The sequence below is a fragment of the Betta splendens genome, chromosome 14 (genome assembly GCF_900634795.4).
Source record: "Betta splendens chromosome 14, fBetSpl5.4, whole genome shotgun sequence".
Taxonomy (NCBI): domain Eukaryota; kingdom Metazoa; phylum Chordata; class Actinopteri; order Anabantiformes; family Osphronemidae; genus Betta; species Betta splendens.
The window spans coordinates 8,241,003-8,254,021 of NC_040894.2; the positions used below are offsets into that span (position 1 = coordinate 8,241,003).

Below are 13,019 nucleotides of genomic sequence, written 5' to 3' on the forward strand. Positions count from 1 at the left end.
GTTTCTTGTAACATCACAGAAGAGGTAAGAATTACCTTCCATGTTATGACCAAAAGCTGTTTAATCCACAGCAGGACACAAGGTGACACATCAGAGTTTGTTAGTGTGCAGAACTTTATACGCATGATGAAACAAAAAAACATCTTTGGGCAGAAGGCAACAAAACACAAAAGGGTTAAAATACTTTGCTTTTATTACCTTTTGTAACAAATACATTGAAGTACATCCATAACAACACGTCTTGATTTTGTGTTTCATCAAGTGTTTACATCTACACGCTTTGTACAGATTTGTATACAAAACAATAATTTACGTCCCATAGAAGTCTAGTCGCACTTAACTATACAACAACTTGTAAATGAAATAAATATAAAAACAGAAAATCACAGGTGATAACAACAATGTAAAAAGCCATAGTACAAGTACACCACCAGCGCCTGTCTTCTGAAGTTGCATCTAAAAAGACATACGTTTTCCCTTTCTACTGGCAAAAGTACATCTGTGTTGGCAAAAACAGTTCAGTTCATAGTTTCATAACAGAAGCACCAGATATATACACTGTACGATTCTAGGCCGCTTTTAATGGGACACTGCCTTTTTTTACGCAGCCAAATACCAGGATCCTGCTGATGCTTGTAGATAATTTTGTGTGATTTAACATATCAGTTTATATGACAAAGAGTTTGTTCATAAAGTAATTTGTACGCTCTGCTAATCAACAGTAATAATGTTTAAATCATTGCCACAAAAAACTGGATATTCATGAACTTTCACTCCCCAAGTAGCATTATTGGATTAGAAATACTGTCAGTCAAGGCATCATCATCATTTTCTTGAGACAGAAATATGAGAATAGTATGTGGTGATCAGTGTAATGGATGTGTGCAAGTATGTTTTTACTTTGACACAACCACAACTTCACTGTGTATTGTGTATCTATGTCAACTCAATGTATGAAACCTTTTAAGAAGGATTCCATGTGCTGTACACCACCAGCTTTGTGTTTCTGCTGGCAAACATGATGTTTGAGATGTGGGGAAAGAGCATCAGGAAGCACCAAAGATGCTTAAAATTAAAGAATATCACCCACACGCTCATTATACACATACTTGATTACTGTATTTATCAATCTTCATCTTTGCCGAGATGGATGCAAGTGCTATTGGGACGAGATTTCTAATTCATACTGTTGTGTTCAGTACATTTTAGCAAAATTATGCAAACCTTCTGCAGATTACACTTTAGTTTTGAGATATAATTAGGACCATTTTGATTGAAAACTCGTCACTGCCTGCAAAATTAAAAGTGTGTATCTACAAACAAACGTCTGCACAATCTGACATGCACACGGTTGCCAGTAAGGGACATGCAGTTAAAAGTGCAAGTCTACGTAGGAGTCCTGTTGCTAGTTCTGACGGAGCATTAATGTTATGTACATGTCTATACATTACCAAACAAACCGTCGGCCGAGGACTAAAAACAAGAGCAAAAACAAAACAAATGAATGGGCTAAGTGCAGCACACAGACACACCGTTTCATTGCGAGTGGTTGTGCTGAGAGTGCAGTGATTGGGGTGTGATGTTGTTTGAGCATTGTTCTTGTTGTGGCACAGTATTTGGCTCGCTTAGAGTCACTCTGTCTGCACTACATCCTTGTGGTGACGCATGATATGCTGGTTCTTCTCAGACGGTCGTCGGAAGCCTTTAGAGCAGATCTCGCAGCGGTGCGGGTAGTCTTTTGTGTGAATGGAAATGACGTGCCGCTTGAAACCGGAAGCGTCTCCGGTGCTGTAGTCACAGTACTGGCACTGGTAAATTCTCCTCTCCTTTTGTCCTTTGCCAATAACTACGGTGACGCTGCTGGCCAGGCTGGCTGCGCTGACTCTGGCAGGTGGAGCCGAGCTGCTGGAGCCACTAGCTGCAGACTTTTTAGGTGTCGCCACAGACGTGTGTGTCTCTGTCCTCTTAGGCTCGCTCTTTTCAGGAGAAGCCTGTTGCTCCTTCGTGTGGACAGACAAGATGTGTCGACTGAGAACAAAGGGGTCTGCAATTTTAAAGTTGCAGTGTCGGCACTGGTGGAGTTTCTTGGTGCGGTGCGCTACAGAGTGCTTCTTCAGTTCCGAGGGCCGATGGAAGCCTTTCCCACAGACAGCACATTTGTGTGGATAGTCCTTGGTGTGAACAGATATAATATGGCGTTTCAGGTCACTGGAGTTGGAACTTTTGTGATCACAGTGGGCACAATGGTGGGTCTTATTCTCCTCGTGTGTTAATCCGTGCTGTATTAACTCCTCCTCCTCTGCAAAGGTCTGGAAACAGCGCTCGCATTTGTATGGCATCTCTTTGCTATGTTTAGTCTTGATGTGCGTCTTGAGGTTGGAGGAGTCGGCCGACTTGTAGTCGCAGTACAGACAGGAGTACGGCTTCTCGCCAGTGTGCGTGCGCATGTGTTTCTTCAGCTCCGAAGGATGTCGAAAACCTTTTCCACACTCCACACAGATGTGGGGGAAGCTCTTACTGTGAACAGCCAACAGGTGTCGATTGAGCAGCCCTTGCTCAGCCGTTTCATAGTCACAGAACTTGCATTTATGCATCTTAGTGGGCGTCTGAGGCGGCTGGGTCTTAGGCTCTCGGTGCTGATGCTGCAGTCTGTGGGAGAACAGCGCCGACTGCTGGTGGAACTCCTTGCCACACATTTCACACTCAAAGGGAGCCTTGCTGCTCAAAGCATGCACCTCCATGTGGTTGTGGAGGCTGGCCTTCTTGTTGGTGGTGAAGTCGCAATCTGTACATTGGTACTTTTTCCTAGTCAGAATATCCTGGTGATGGTTCTTAGTGTGACGTTTCAGGAAGCCTCGCGACTTGAACTTTTTACCACAGAGCATGCAGGGGTAAACGGTCAGAGGCTGACCATATGGACCGATGATGATGGCTGGAGAGAAACAAAAAAACAAATGGCAACAGCTTAGTTTGTTTAGTTAAGTGAATTTGTAATCTTAAATTGTCTTTAATTAAATCTTTGTTATTCATTGTTTATTGTTTTCCTCTAGAGCTTACTATATAGACACTATGCAATCAAAATTTTAAAAAGCAGCTGCATATTAACAGTTTTATATAATTACCCTAAAAAGGTCAAACATACTAAAACTGAGGAAGTTTTACAATGAAAAGCACATTAGAAAACTTGAGGATTGATAACCATTTGCCCAAGCCCTGTTTTTTGTTGTCATGAAAGGCAAATTCATCACCTCAAAGAGTAATACACTGATAAATAGTAAACTATTAGTGTTGAGTTGCATGTTAGAGCAGCTTACAGCTCAGTAATTACCAAAGTCAAAAGTCATAGTTGCACAGAGCTGATGCCCACTTTTGCTGGGAGAGAACTAACATTTACTTCTCGCTTCATCGCTTACCTGTCTGGACCTGTCGAGGCTCTGACCGTCGTCTGCTTTTGGCGCGCTGTCTATTGATTTCATCGACACCGTCCGATTCGTCAATGTGCAGCAGTGCGCTGGCTGCACCGTTACGGTTTTCACAACTCTCGCTGTCCTCTGCGCCTGTGAATGCAACAGAACAGCTTTAAAGCATAAATAAACAAAACCAGAATCCTTGAAGCTAAAACCAAGACACTGAGACGTGGTGGATGCATAGGCTTCCAGTGTTTTAAAAGCAATTTAATAGACAGGGGTGCTGACCATAAGCAGCTGCCCAGGCCACTGGCATGAAGTCCTTGCTTAGAGACACGCTGTCATACGAGCGGTCGTGAGTTACTGGTTCTTCACCTCCTACCACCACCTCCATATATACCTCATCTGTCACCTTGGACCCACCTGCAGATGAGCCCAACATGTACAAAACCAAACAACTACGTTCACTTTTAACTATCATCCCCACTCATTTTTCACAAAACCCTCACCATGGTTTCCTTGGTTGTGATGGGAATCGCCAACAGACATGTAGACCATCTTCTCTCTGAGCGTTTGGCCTGAAGACTCGGTTAACGCCACGCTCTCCGCGTCTCCATCACTAATGTCAACTGATTCTCCTGCATAACAAAAATGCATCAGCATTTGCTTACTGAACTTCACAAAAACAAATGTCTAGCTGCAATAAAACTTTTTAGAAAATAGACTAATCTTACAAATATTTTCAATGTGATGCAATACACATGATTGTAACACTTGCATTACTAAAAATGCCAGATTCTCACTAAACATAAGTTGACAAGTAACTATTGCTGCTGTTACTCACCCATGTCATCCTCTCCAGAATCAGCTTTAAAGATGTAGACCTTTATCACTTCCTGCCCATCCTCATCCTTCTCCACTTCTTGGTCTTCAACAGCCCCCTCTACAGTTACCTCAGTGCCATCCTCAGATACCATTTTACCTGCTTCATCCACTAATAAAAAGGGGGAGAAAAACAAATGTTATCCAAAATCTATATTGGTGTTGATGCATGAAGTTACTCAATAGGAACGATGGAATATTTAAATATAGTGGCTAGTAGTGGACAGCAGTAAACTTACAGGATATCATTAGGTAATCTCCACAGCCATCTTGGTCATCCTCTTGTTGCTCTGAGTCCAGCCCATCTTCAGGGATGTCTCCCATGGCAACGCCTTCCTCCTCGCCCTCCAGAGCCATCACACAGGTTTCTACAGCAACATCTTCGTCCTCATCGCAGTGTACATACTCCGAAACCACATCCTCAACGGCATCCTGGATGACTAGCTCGTCTGGCGCAAACCTGTGAACCGCCATTCCTTCCCCCTCGCCTTCTGACACCAACACAGTCTCTTGAAGCTCCACAACAAACTCCTGCCCACCAGCACCACCCTCATCTGGAAGAAGCATTACTCAAGTTAGCCAGATAATAGTGGTGGTGTATTGTACATACATTTTAAAAATCTTTTAATTAGTACTTCAGTGACATCATGTAAAATTAATCTACAAATACTGCTGCTTAAAACTTCCAAAAATTAATTTATGAAAAATCACATTCCAAAATACATTTATAAATAAAAAACAAACAGCTAATTACCCGATCCGTGTAGTATTATTTTAGGCTCTTCTGAATGTATTGCAAGCCTGGTGACATCCTCATCCATTGTCCTCGCACTGCATTTGTTTTTGGAAAGCTGAAAACAAATGATAAAAATCTCAGGTCTTTGGTGGATGCCAAAATAGTGGCCTATGGAACATCAATCAATGTCATTCTGTTGCTCCCAAACGTAAGACATTACATCATGTATATACAGCATTTAGTAATGGGAGGGTATCTATATTCGCTGCTGTCCACATAAGTATGTTTTCTCACTCAGGTTACTGATATAGTAATATATATGATATAATAGTTTGTCATCTGGTTTAAAAAAAGCATGTCTTCCTCCCTGTGCTCTGTGCTCTAAAGCTGTGACTTTGAAGCTTCTGTGCATGTGCAAACAAAACATTTATGCACAATTAATTTTTATTTGAACTATAAAATTATACAAAACCTGATGATGTAGCTCTAACGTCATCTTGAAATTGGTTGTTAACCTACAAAGTCAAGTAATTTCTGTTCTACGTGTGGCCTAGTCAGAGAAAACAACACTGAGCTTGCTATTCATGATTTATTGTATCAAGAAATGCATTATAAATAGAATCACATGACAGACATTGGCACGGTGTTGCACATCTTCTGCACTGTAATGATTACTGTACAACACACATTTTATTTTCTTTGTGGGATTGAAAATGTAAAGACACATGCATAGTTTCTATTACAACTGGAACTAGTCAATAAACACAAGCAGCCTTCAGTATCAATCAAATTGGGCCCTTATGTACTGAAAACTGTTTAGCACCAAATATTTATGAATACTTGCTACTCATTTTAGCTGCTTGTGTTGTTACTTTAGAAAGCATATTTCTATTAAACACTACTGTAAGATCAGATGTCCTGATGCTTTACTGCATCACGTTTTGCTTGTGATGATGTTCACATTTCTCTCTCGAGGCTTTATTTGTTTTGGCATTTCATTCTTAAAAACTACAAGATAAAACATGTGGCCTCATAGACAAAATGAGCAAAATGTAATTGTGAGATCTGAAACAAAAAGACCCAAAGGGGGCCGCGGCAGATAATAGCAAGTGAAATGACCAGTAACATATTTGCTATCGTTGCATAACTATCTCGGCACCAGAATGAAACTGCTTTCTTCTAAATGAGTCTCTCGAGTCAAACGGGCCCAGACAAAGGTGAAATGATGTGCGGTGAAAATGCCCACGTCACGCACACGGGGATGCAGAGATGTAAACAGTGGCGTGGACGATGCAGCCGGGTGCCATTTAATTTACACTGAACGCACCATCCCCCACCTCCAGGTGGAATACAATGACAAGGGTGTGTGGATGTGTGACAAACCACAAACCATCAGAACCAAACAGAACTCCAGCACACGGAACCCTCCTCTGGTCGCGTCTCAGCGTCTCATTCATGCAGCTCCAAACAAGAGTAAAACCCATGAGATGATTGACGACAGTGTCTGTACCTGACCACTGAGGCAGCCTCAGCGCTCAAAACACACGCAAACCCGGCGGCCGCCTTCAAATAATAAAAGTCACACTCATGAACAAATAAATGTGCACGCACAAGGTAAAGTTGATGCGGAGTGTATTGTGTTTAATAAGTCCGGTCTGCGCTGCGGTGCAGTAGCCTGCTAACCTAGCGGAAGGAGGGCTAAGCACACTCCTTTTATCATGCCAGAGTCCGCCATTTTGTTAGCTTAACGTCCGGGCGAATGCTAATTTTCGCAATTACCGACAATATTCCTCGGCGATAACTAAACACTCTCTGCGCTCCCGGTAACGGCCCCGGTGGACACCCGCTCTTATAGCAGGATAGAAATCGCCCGTTGCGACGACGACTGAGCGCCAACAACCCCCCGTCGTCCGCGGCAGCTGGTTAGCTCCTCGCTAAGGCCGGAATTACCTATTACGGCCTCTATTGAGGCCCGGGCCCGAGAAGAAAAGGCCCAACCCTTTACGGCCTTTGAGCGAGATAAAGAAATACGGTAAAATACCACATGCATGTAAAATCTGAAAGGCACAGACGCGCACAAATGCAAACGTTGGCCCGCGAGCGGGCGGCCTACGAGCACGAGCGGCCGGCGTACCAGATTCGAGCTGCAGGGATGGCCTCCGTCCGCGCCTCGGCTTCCCAGGCCGCCTGGTTCCCCCAGACTCGGGCTGGATTCAATCGGGAATTTAGTGTTATTTGGGCGGGCCGGAGAGGAGCAGAGAAGGAGGGGTTAGGGGTTGATTCTGGAAGTCCGCTGCAAGCGAGACAGGACGTCTGGAGCCAGATCTTGTCAAGCTACAGCCCCCCGCTCCTCCAGCTCCGAGGCCGCCGTCAGCACGACACGTCACAGCCCGAGAGCGGCAGGAAAATGCGGAAGGGTCGCGGTGGAAATCTCTCCGGCGGGCACCAAACAGGCCATCATCCGCGGAGCGGCGGCCGAAACGAGCGCCGCGGCGTTAAGTCCCATTAGTTAGCGTGTTAACAACGGGCCGGCTCTGCGGCGGCGGCGGCGCGGTCGATACCAGGTGGTGAACCGAAGAAGGCGAGCGTCCGAGGTTTGAACGAAAACGGCTCAGCGCGCTTTCAGTTTCATCCTCAAAGTTTCTACACGGCACCAACAAAAGGCGCCGTTCCCGTTAGTTTGGGAGTGAGACGTGCGAAAAGTGTAAAAGAGTTCTTGGCCGCACAATAAAAGAAGAACAAAGTAGAGAAAGTAACTACACACCAAAAAATCACTGTTGTTATTCGGCTCATAGTTTAATTTTGCAAACACTTCAAGCCACAAGTCCTAATTTGTAGTTATGATGTCTGGAAATTGTATTGTAACGTATAATATATAAGTAACACTCTAGGCCTGATTCAAAAACAAAAGCAATGTCATCACAAAGCAGTTTTGGGGAATTCATATACATGTAAATGAGCTGTTTATGTCTAATATATCTGCGTACTACAACTATGATTGTAAAAGTCAGTTGACTTGACTCCTCCTTAAGTTTGTCAGTGTTTTCCTTTTAATATCTCAACATCCACATAAAACTTGGCCTGAGGTATTGGGCATTAATTATAGATTTCTAATCATACATGCAAAGAAAATAGAAGAAAGCAAATAAAGTGTCAGAGACTTGGAAATAAAAGAAAACAACAAATGAGAGATTTTAATTCACGTAGCACTTCCATATTGTCAGTACAGCAAACTAATTATTGGTGATGACAAAACCAAGGACATACTGTGTATAGGCATATTTGTATATTTGTTTATTTTTGCACACAAAGGCAAAATCAATATACAAAATAGATTTTTATATGTTTCCACATTTTTTCACGTTCATTTTATTGTAGAATTTTCCCTCTGTGACCTCTGACCCGTAGAGTCAGGCTTTTTCCTCCCAAGGCCTGGCACTACAGGCAATTAATTAAAAAGAAAACACCAAAACCTTTAATGTCACAGTTTACAGGTTGATGATTAAGGTATTAATTCAAAACATTATTCAAAACTCACTCATAATTATTGCCATCAGCAGCAGCCAGTACAAATCAGTAAACTATTTGGCCTTTGTCATTTTTACCAGCTCCTCTTCTCCAATCTTAAAAAGACGCCAGCCCTCCTCGGAGGACAGATCTGCTGCTCCTCTGCGCTTGTAGAACTCAATGGACTTTGTGTTGGTTTCTGCAACGATGAAGTGCATGCTGCTACAGCGGGTCTTCACTGCTGTCTAGTGGGGACGAGAATGAATGGTTGAATATGGGAAAATAAACTTGCATCTGTCACCAAATAAGCTTTTATTATACCGATACCTCACTCAGGACCTTCAGGATCTGTGAACCGATGCCAAGGCCTGTTGGAAGATACAAAGTGCAAGCTGTTTGATAATTAGAACATATGTACCCTATAAATACCTCATGATGCAGAACCATTTCCCTGTAACTTATTAACCTTTACCATCACCATATAACAGCACCTGACACATATCTTACCACGGAACTCCTGCATAACAAAGAAGTCCTCCAAGTAGAGAAGCTTTCCAATCCAAGGGTCATATGTGAAGTAGTACATGGCGAAGGCAATCACATTGTGTCCTGGGAGAAAGCACAGAGTTTAGGGGTTGATATGATTAACAGAGATGTGAGAGGTTCTGAGGTTCTAGAGAGGCTTTCACCTTGCGAGCTCTGCTCGTTTGGGACTTCAGCAACCAAGCAGTGATAGAAAGGATGATCCCCAAAACCATCTTCAAGTAGATCTACAGGGAGACACTGACTTTAGCCGAATGAAGACAGCATGTAGATATGTTATATATTATTATAGTCTATAAACAATCTAGGGTAAAGTGACATACTTTTCTCGGTCAGTCTGACCTGCTCTTCCATGTCTTCATACTTTGCGAGCTCCTAAAAAGACAAGCAATAAAAGTTTCTACATATAATAAAGCAGAAACACAAGACGTGTTTTTAAAATGAAGCAATTTAAAAGATGTCTCACCTTTATGAGTCGCAGGATATCAGACACGTCCTTGGCTTCAGCTGCCCTTAATATAAATTTAGCCATTTTCTCTTTTTCCCCCTCTTCCCTTTGCACAATAGTCCTCTGAAGGTGAACAAAAGCAAAATTTGTTTCTTCATCCGCTCCTCAGGAGTTCACCCCCCCGAAAAAGAATTAAGCACACCAGCATATACAGGAGTGTATTAGCTGTGCTGCACAGTGATGCGGCAGCTTCACCCACAGCCCTTTTATGCCCTGCTGAACGTGGACCTGGTTAATAATCGATACGTCTGCATCCAGTTTCTATTCTGTTGAATCCTTATCTCTGTGTTATTCACTGTACTTCATTTTAGTGTTGTTCCAGCTAAACATTAATCGGATGTGGAAAAACACAGTATACGTGAAGTCTAGAAAGGAATCTTTAATATCTAAATCAATATTCAAACACAAATTTTAATTAAACTGCCACATTAGATTCTGTCCTGCAGGCAAACAAGCTTTTATTGATTTATTGATAGTTCCATTTATTAGGGTTCATGGTCTAAATTTCATTTTTTAAGTGTAAAGAAGGAACTCAACTAGGGAGAGGCTCTGTTGTGATGGCATCATTTGACGTAACGCTCAGTCACACAGCGTTGCTTGCCCACTTTGTGTGGATGCTTTCAAAGATTTTGCACTCAGAAAGAACTGAACTCACATCTCAGAATTTGGCAGATGATATTGTTATCTGGCATCTATAAAGATGCTGACCCTTGACTGTCTGGTGTCCTTAGATAACGCGTCTTATTCCAGCACAGTGTGACACTGATTTTCTGCTTTTTAGTATCTATCCCATAAAAAGGATTTAAGCACTGATTGACTTGCTGTTTTACTGCAATTTAAAAAAGCAACCTCAAACCTTCCTCACAAAGTTCCAAATTGCATTAGCGTGTTGTACTGTATGCTCCACTGTGTGTGTGCTGCTCCCACCACATCTTGTCCATTTTGACAGAAAGTACTAGTCTCATGATGTTATTTCTATTATTTTTAAAACCATAAAAAAAAATCTGGGACTCATCTAAAGCTGTCATTTCACGGTAACGTTCAGTCACAAGGCCAAAAAGAGAGCATTTTATGAAAAGACACTTTATTTCTTTGAGTAAGTGCTTGATTTCACAGACTGGAGAAACAGAAATAGATCAGTTCAGTTTGTCAAAATACTTCAGTTTTCCTGACGGGTCGGGAATGATCTGTGGGAAAAAAAACATATCCAGTTAGTACATGATCAAATAAGACACTTAACAGAATAAGGTAAATGGTTTTCTGTGAAATAAACTAAGATGGTGTCGTGTGTGTTTCACATATAGACGGGTTAAACTGTCTGAGATCTACAGGACAATAACGTTCAGTGATCAAGGCTACGAGTCATTAGCTCCAGTCATACTCACTGTGTCACTTCCTGGTTTCCATCCTGCCGGACACACTGCAAAAGAAAGAACCTCCAGTCAGCGCTTATGCTCAAGTCGGCACTTACGCCTGTTGGACTGGCTCCAACACACTCATCGTACCTTCCCCGTGTTTGTCAGTGTACTGGAAGGCCTGCACCAGCCGCAGCGTCTCATCCACGGACCGCCCCACCGGAAGATCGTTCATGGTGATCTGCCTCAGAACGCCCTTGTCGTCGATGATGAACAGTCCTCTGAGGGAAACCGGTTGTTGTTATGATGATGCAGGGACCACACTATACAATCAGCTACAGTCACAGTAGAAGGTGTTCTTCTGTACCTTAGTGTGTGTCCCTGGTCCTCCAGGTAGACTCCATAGTCTTTGGATATCTGATGAGTCAGGTCTGACAGCAGGGGGATTTTCATTTGCCCCAGTCCACCCTGCTTCCTGGGTGTGTTGATCCTGTTTATGATGAAAATAAATCTCTCTCCTGAGTTTTACTTAGTAATAATTAAGAGGTGCAAAGTGAACAAAAGTGTGTTCTCAATAGGATTTGTGCTTGTTGAGCTCACCAGGCCAAGTGGGTGAACTGGGAGTCCACCGAGCAGGCGACCACCTCTGTGTTGATGGCGCGGAACTCGTGCACGCGATCGCTGAACGCGATGATCTCAGTGGGGCAGACGAAGGTGCTGCGCGGGAAGAGACAAACACAGGCGCGTCAGTCAGGCAACAGCCACGGTGACATGGCTGCACAGGGTGTTAGCTGCACCCAAGAGGCTCCTCACAAGTCCAGGGGGTAGAAGAAGAAGACGAGGTATTTGCCCTTGTAGTCCGACAGCTTCAGCTCCTTGAATTCCCCGTTGATGACGGCCGTTCCTTCCCAGTGTGGCGCAGGCTTTGAGACTAGGACCGAAGAACGAGCCCAAACTCAGTATGTAACATCTCACAGAACAAAGGAGACAGGTGTAGTGAAGCGCACGGTGGATGGAATAATGTGCATGTGTCATTTCCTGTTCATGATTATATCACTTCAACCCAGTGCTACTGTAAATGTGGGAAGCTCTGTGTTATTATTACTTTTAACATTTTGTTTGCACTTTATGTCCATTACGGTAAATGACTGCCGTCATTTAGAGGCTGCAGGGATCCAGACTGGTCCAAAGCTGCAGAATAAACATTGCATTCCCGTGCACGTCTGTGAAGGACTGCTCTCCTGACTTGTTGACTTGACAAACACCTACTGATACCGTGTGTGTACGGCAGCGTTGGTTCTGTGCCATACAGTCATGTGTCCAAAAGGCGGAGGGAGGAAGAATATGCTGGATTTCATAGAATGACGTGTCCTACAAAAAGCAGTTTAAGTGTCGCCTGGCGGGACACTTAAACTGTCCCGCCAGGCGATAATTAAACTGAGATGGAGCCAATCAGATTATAAAACGAGCAGCAGACGGACGTCGTCGCTTTCTTTTAATCCCGACAGCAGCCGCACGGTGCAGCGACAACAGCTGCTGTTACGCAGAAGGAAACGTTCACTGCGCACATTCGACGTGCGAGCGCTCGTTCGGCTGAAGTCAGGAGACGGACTCACTCTTGGCTTTGCTCAGATGCAGAGAATGGTCAGACACGGGCACGCGGGACGCTTCTCCCGGGTAGACGTGGCCTCCCGCGTAGTTATGACACTGGGAGTATTTCACGTGAGCGCCTTCTTCTGCGGACGTGCGTCTGGCGAGGAAGAGGAGCGCGGCGCAAAGCGCGCACCAGAGCGCCTTGTTCACATTAGCGCGGAAAACCAACTCCATTGTGCCGTCTGTGTGAGAGCACGTAGCCGCTGGCGGACAATGCGCCGAGTCGTCCGGCTGGATTTGAAGCTCCTTCCTTTTCTACTTCTTCATTCACGCTTTACAGCAGTTTGTTGCATTACCGCCATCTCCTGGAACTAATTAGCTCATGACGCGCGTTCTTTCTGTTTACCACTGGAGTTCAATTTTCTTTCTCCATTTGTTTAATAAATACGACCCAAAATAAATGTAATGCGAATAGAAAAACATACCCG

At 43.7% G+C, this 13,019-nt stretch overlaps 3 protein-coding genes across 4 annotated transcripts; all 3 read right to left on the minus strand.

Annotated features, from left to right (window-relative positions):
• Positions 1-175: 175 nt before the first annotated feature.
• Positions 176-8,137, minus strand: LOC114869359 (zinc finger Y-chromosomal protein 1). 2 transcript variants are annotated; one of them, XM_029173547.3, is made up of 8 exons: positions 7,160-8,137; positions 5,044-5,140; positions 4,529-4,843; positions 4,252-4,401; positions 3,917-4,045; positions 3,696-3,830; positions 3,414-3,557; positions 176-2,932 (listed from the first exon to the last, which is right to left on the minus strand). In XM_029173547.3, the coding sequence occupies exons 2-8, from the start codon at positions 5,108-5,110 to the stop codon at positions 1,632-1,634; spliced, it is 2,241 nt and encodes a 746-aa protein (XP_029029380.1). In that variant the 5' UTR covers positions 5,111-5,140; positions 7,160-8,137; the 3' UTR covers positions 176-1,631. The 2 variants fall into 2 exon arrangements, with proteins under 2 accessions (XP_029029380.1, XP_029029381.1); XM_029173548.3 differs by lacking the exon at positions 3,696-3,830.
• Positions 8,138-8,289: 152 nt separating this feature from the next.
• LOC114869360 (diamine acetyltransferase 1-like) lies at positions 8,290-9,774 on the minus strand. The gene is made up of 6 exons (XM_029173549.3): positions 9,542-9,774; positions 9,399-9,450; positions 9,222-9,302; positions 9,040-9,141; positions 8,860-8,900; positions 8,290-8,777 (listed from the first exon to the last, which is right to left on the minus strand). Exons 1-6 carry the CDS (start codon positions 9,605-9,607, stop codon positions 8,607-8,609), a joined length of 513 nt encoding a protein of 170 aa, XP_029029382.1. The 5' UTR covers positions 9,608-9,774; the 3' UTR covers positions 8,290-8,606.
• Positions 9,775-10,650: 876 nt separating this feature from the next.
• On the minus strand, positions 10,651-12,865 carry prdx4 (peroxiredoxin 4). The gene is made up of 7 exons (XM_029173864.2): positions 12,555-12,865; positions 11,752-11,869; positions 11,539-11,655; positions 11,306-11,428; positions 11,089-11,219; positions 10,969-11,003; positions 10,651-10,770 (listed from the first exon to the last, which is right to left on the minus strand). The coding sequence occupies exons 1-7, from the start codon at positions 12,763-12,765 to the stop codon at positions 10,720-10,722; spliced, it is 786 nt and encodes a 261-aa protein (XP_029029697.1). The 5' UTR covers positions 12,766-12,865; the 3' UTR covers positions 10,651-10,719.
• Positions 12,866-13,019: the final 154 nt, after the last annotated feature.

Coding starts and splice junctions, on each gene's coding strand:
- LOC114869360 (XM_029173549.3), bottom strand. CDS start 9,607: ATGGCTAAATTTATATTAAGGGCAGCTGAAGCCAAGGACGTGTCTGAT. Junction 9,451..9,541: donor ATATCCTGCGACTCATAAAG/GTGAGACATCTT, acceptor TTGTCTTTTTAG/GAGCTCGCAAAGTATGAAGA. Junction 9,142..9,221: donor AAACGAGCAGAGCTCGCAAG/GTGAAAGCCTCT, acceptor GCTTTCTCCCAG/GACACAATGTGATTGCCTTC.
- LOC114869359 (XM_029173547.3), bottom strand. CDS start 5,110: ATGGATGAGGATGTCACCAGGCTTGCAATACATTCAGAAGAGCCTAAA. Junction 4,844..5,043: donor AATAATACTACACGGATCGG/GTAATTAGCTGT, acceptor TGCTTCTTCCAG/ATGAGGGTGGTGCTGGTGGG. Junction 4,046..4,251: donor TTCTGGAGAGGATGACATGG/GTGAGTAACAGC, acceptor TTTGTTATGCAG/GAGAATCAGTTGACATTAGT.
- prdx4 (XM_029173864.2), bottom strand. CDS start 12,765: ATGGAGTTGGTTTTCCGCGCTAATGTGAACAAGGCGCTCTGGTGCGCG. Junction 11,870..12,554: donor GCATCTGAGCAAAGCCAAGA/GTGAGTCCGTCT, acceptor CTTCGGTCCTAG/TCTCAAAGCCTGCGCCACAC. Junction 10,771..10,968: donor GGAAACCAGGAAGTGACACA/GTGAGTATGACT, acceptor TTTTTCCCACAG/ATCATTCCCGACCCGTCAGG.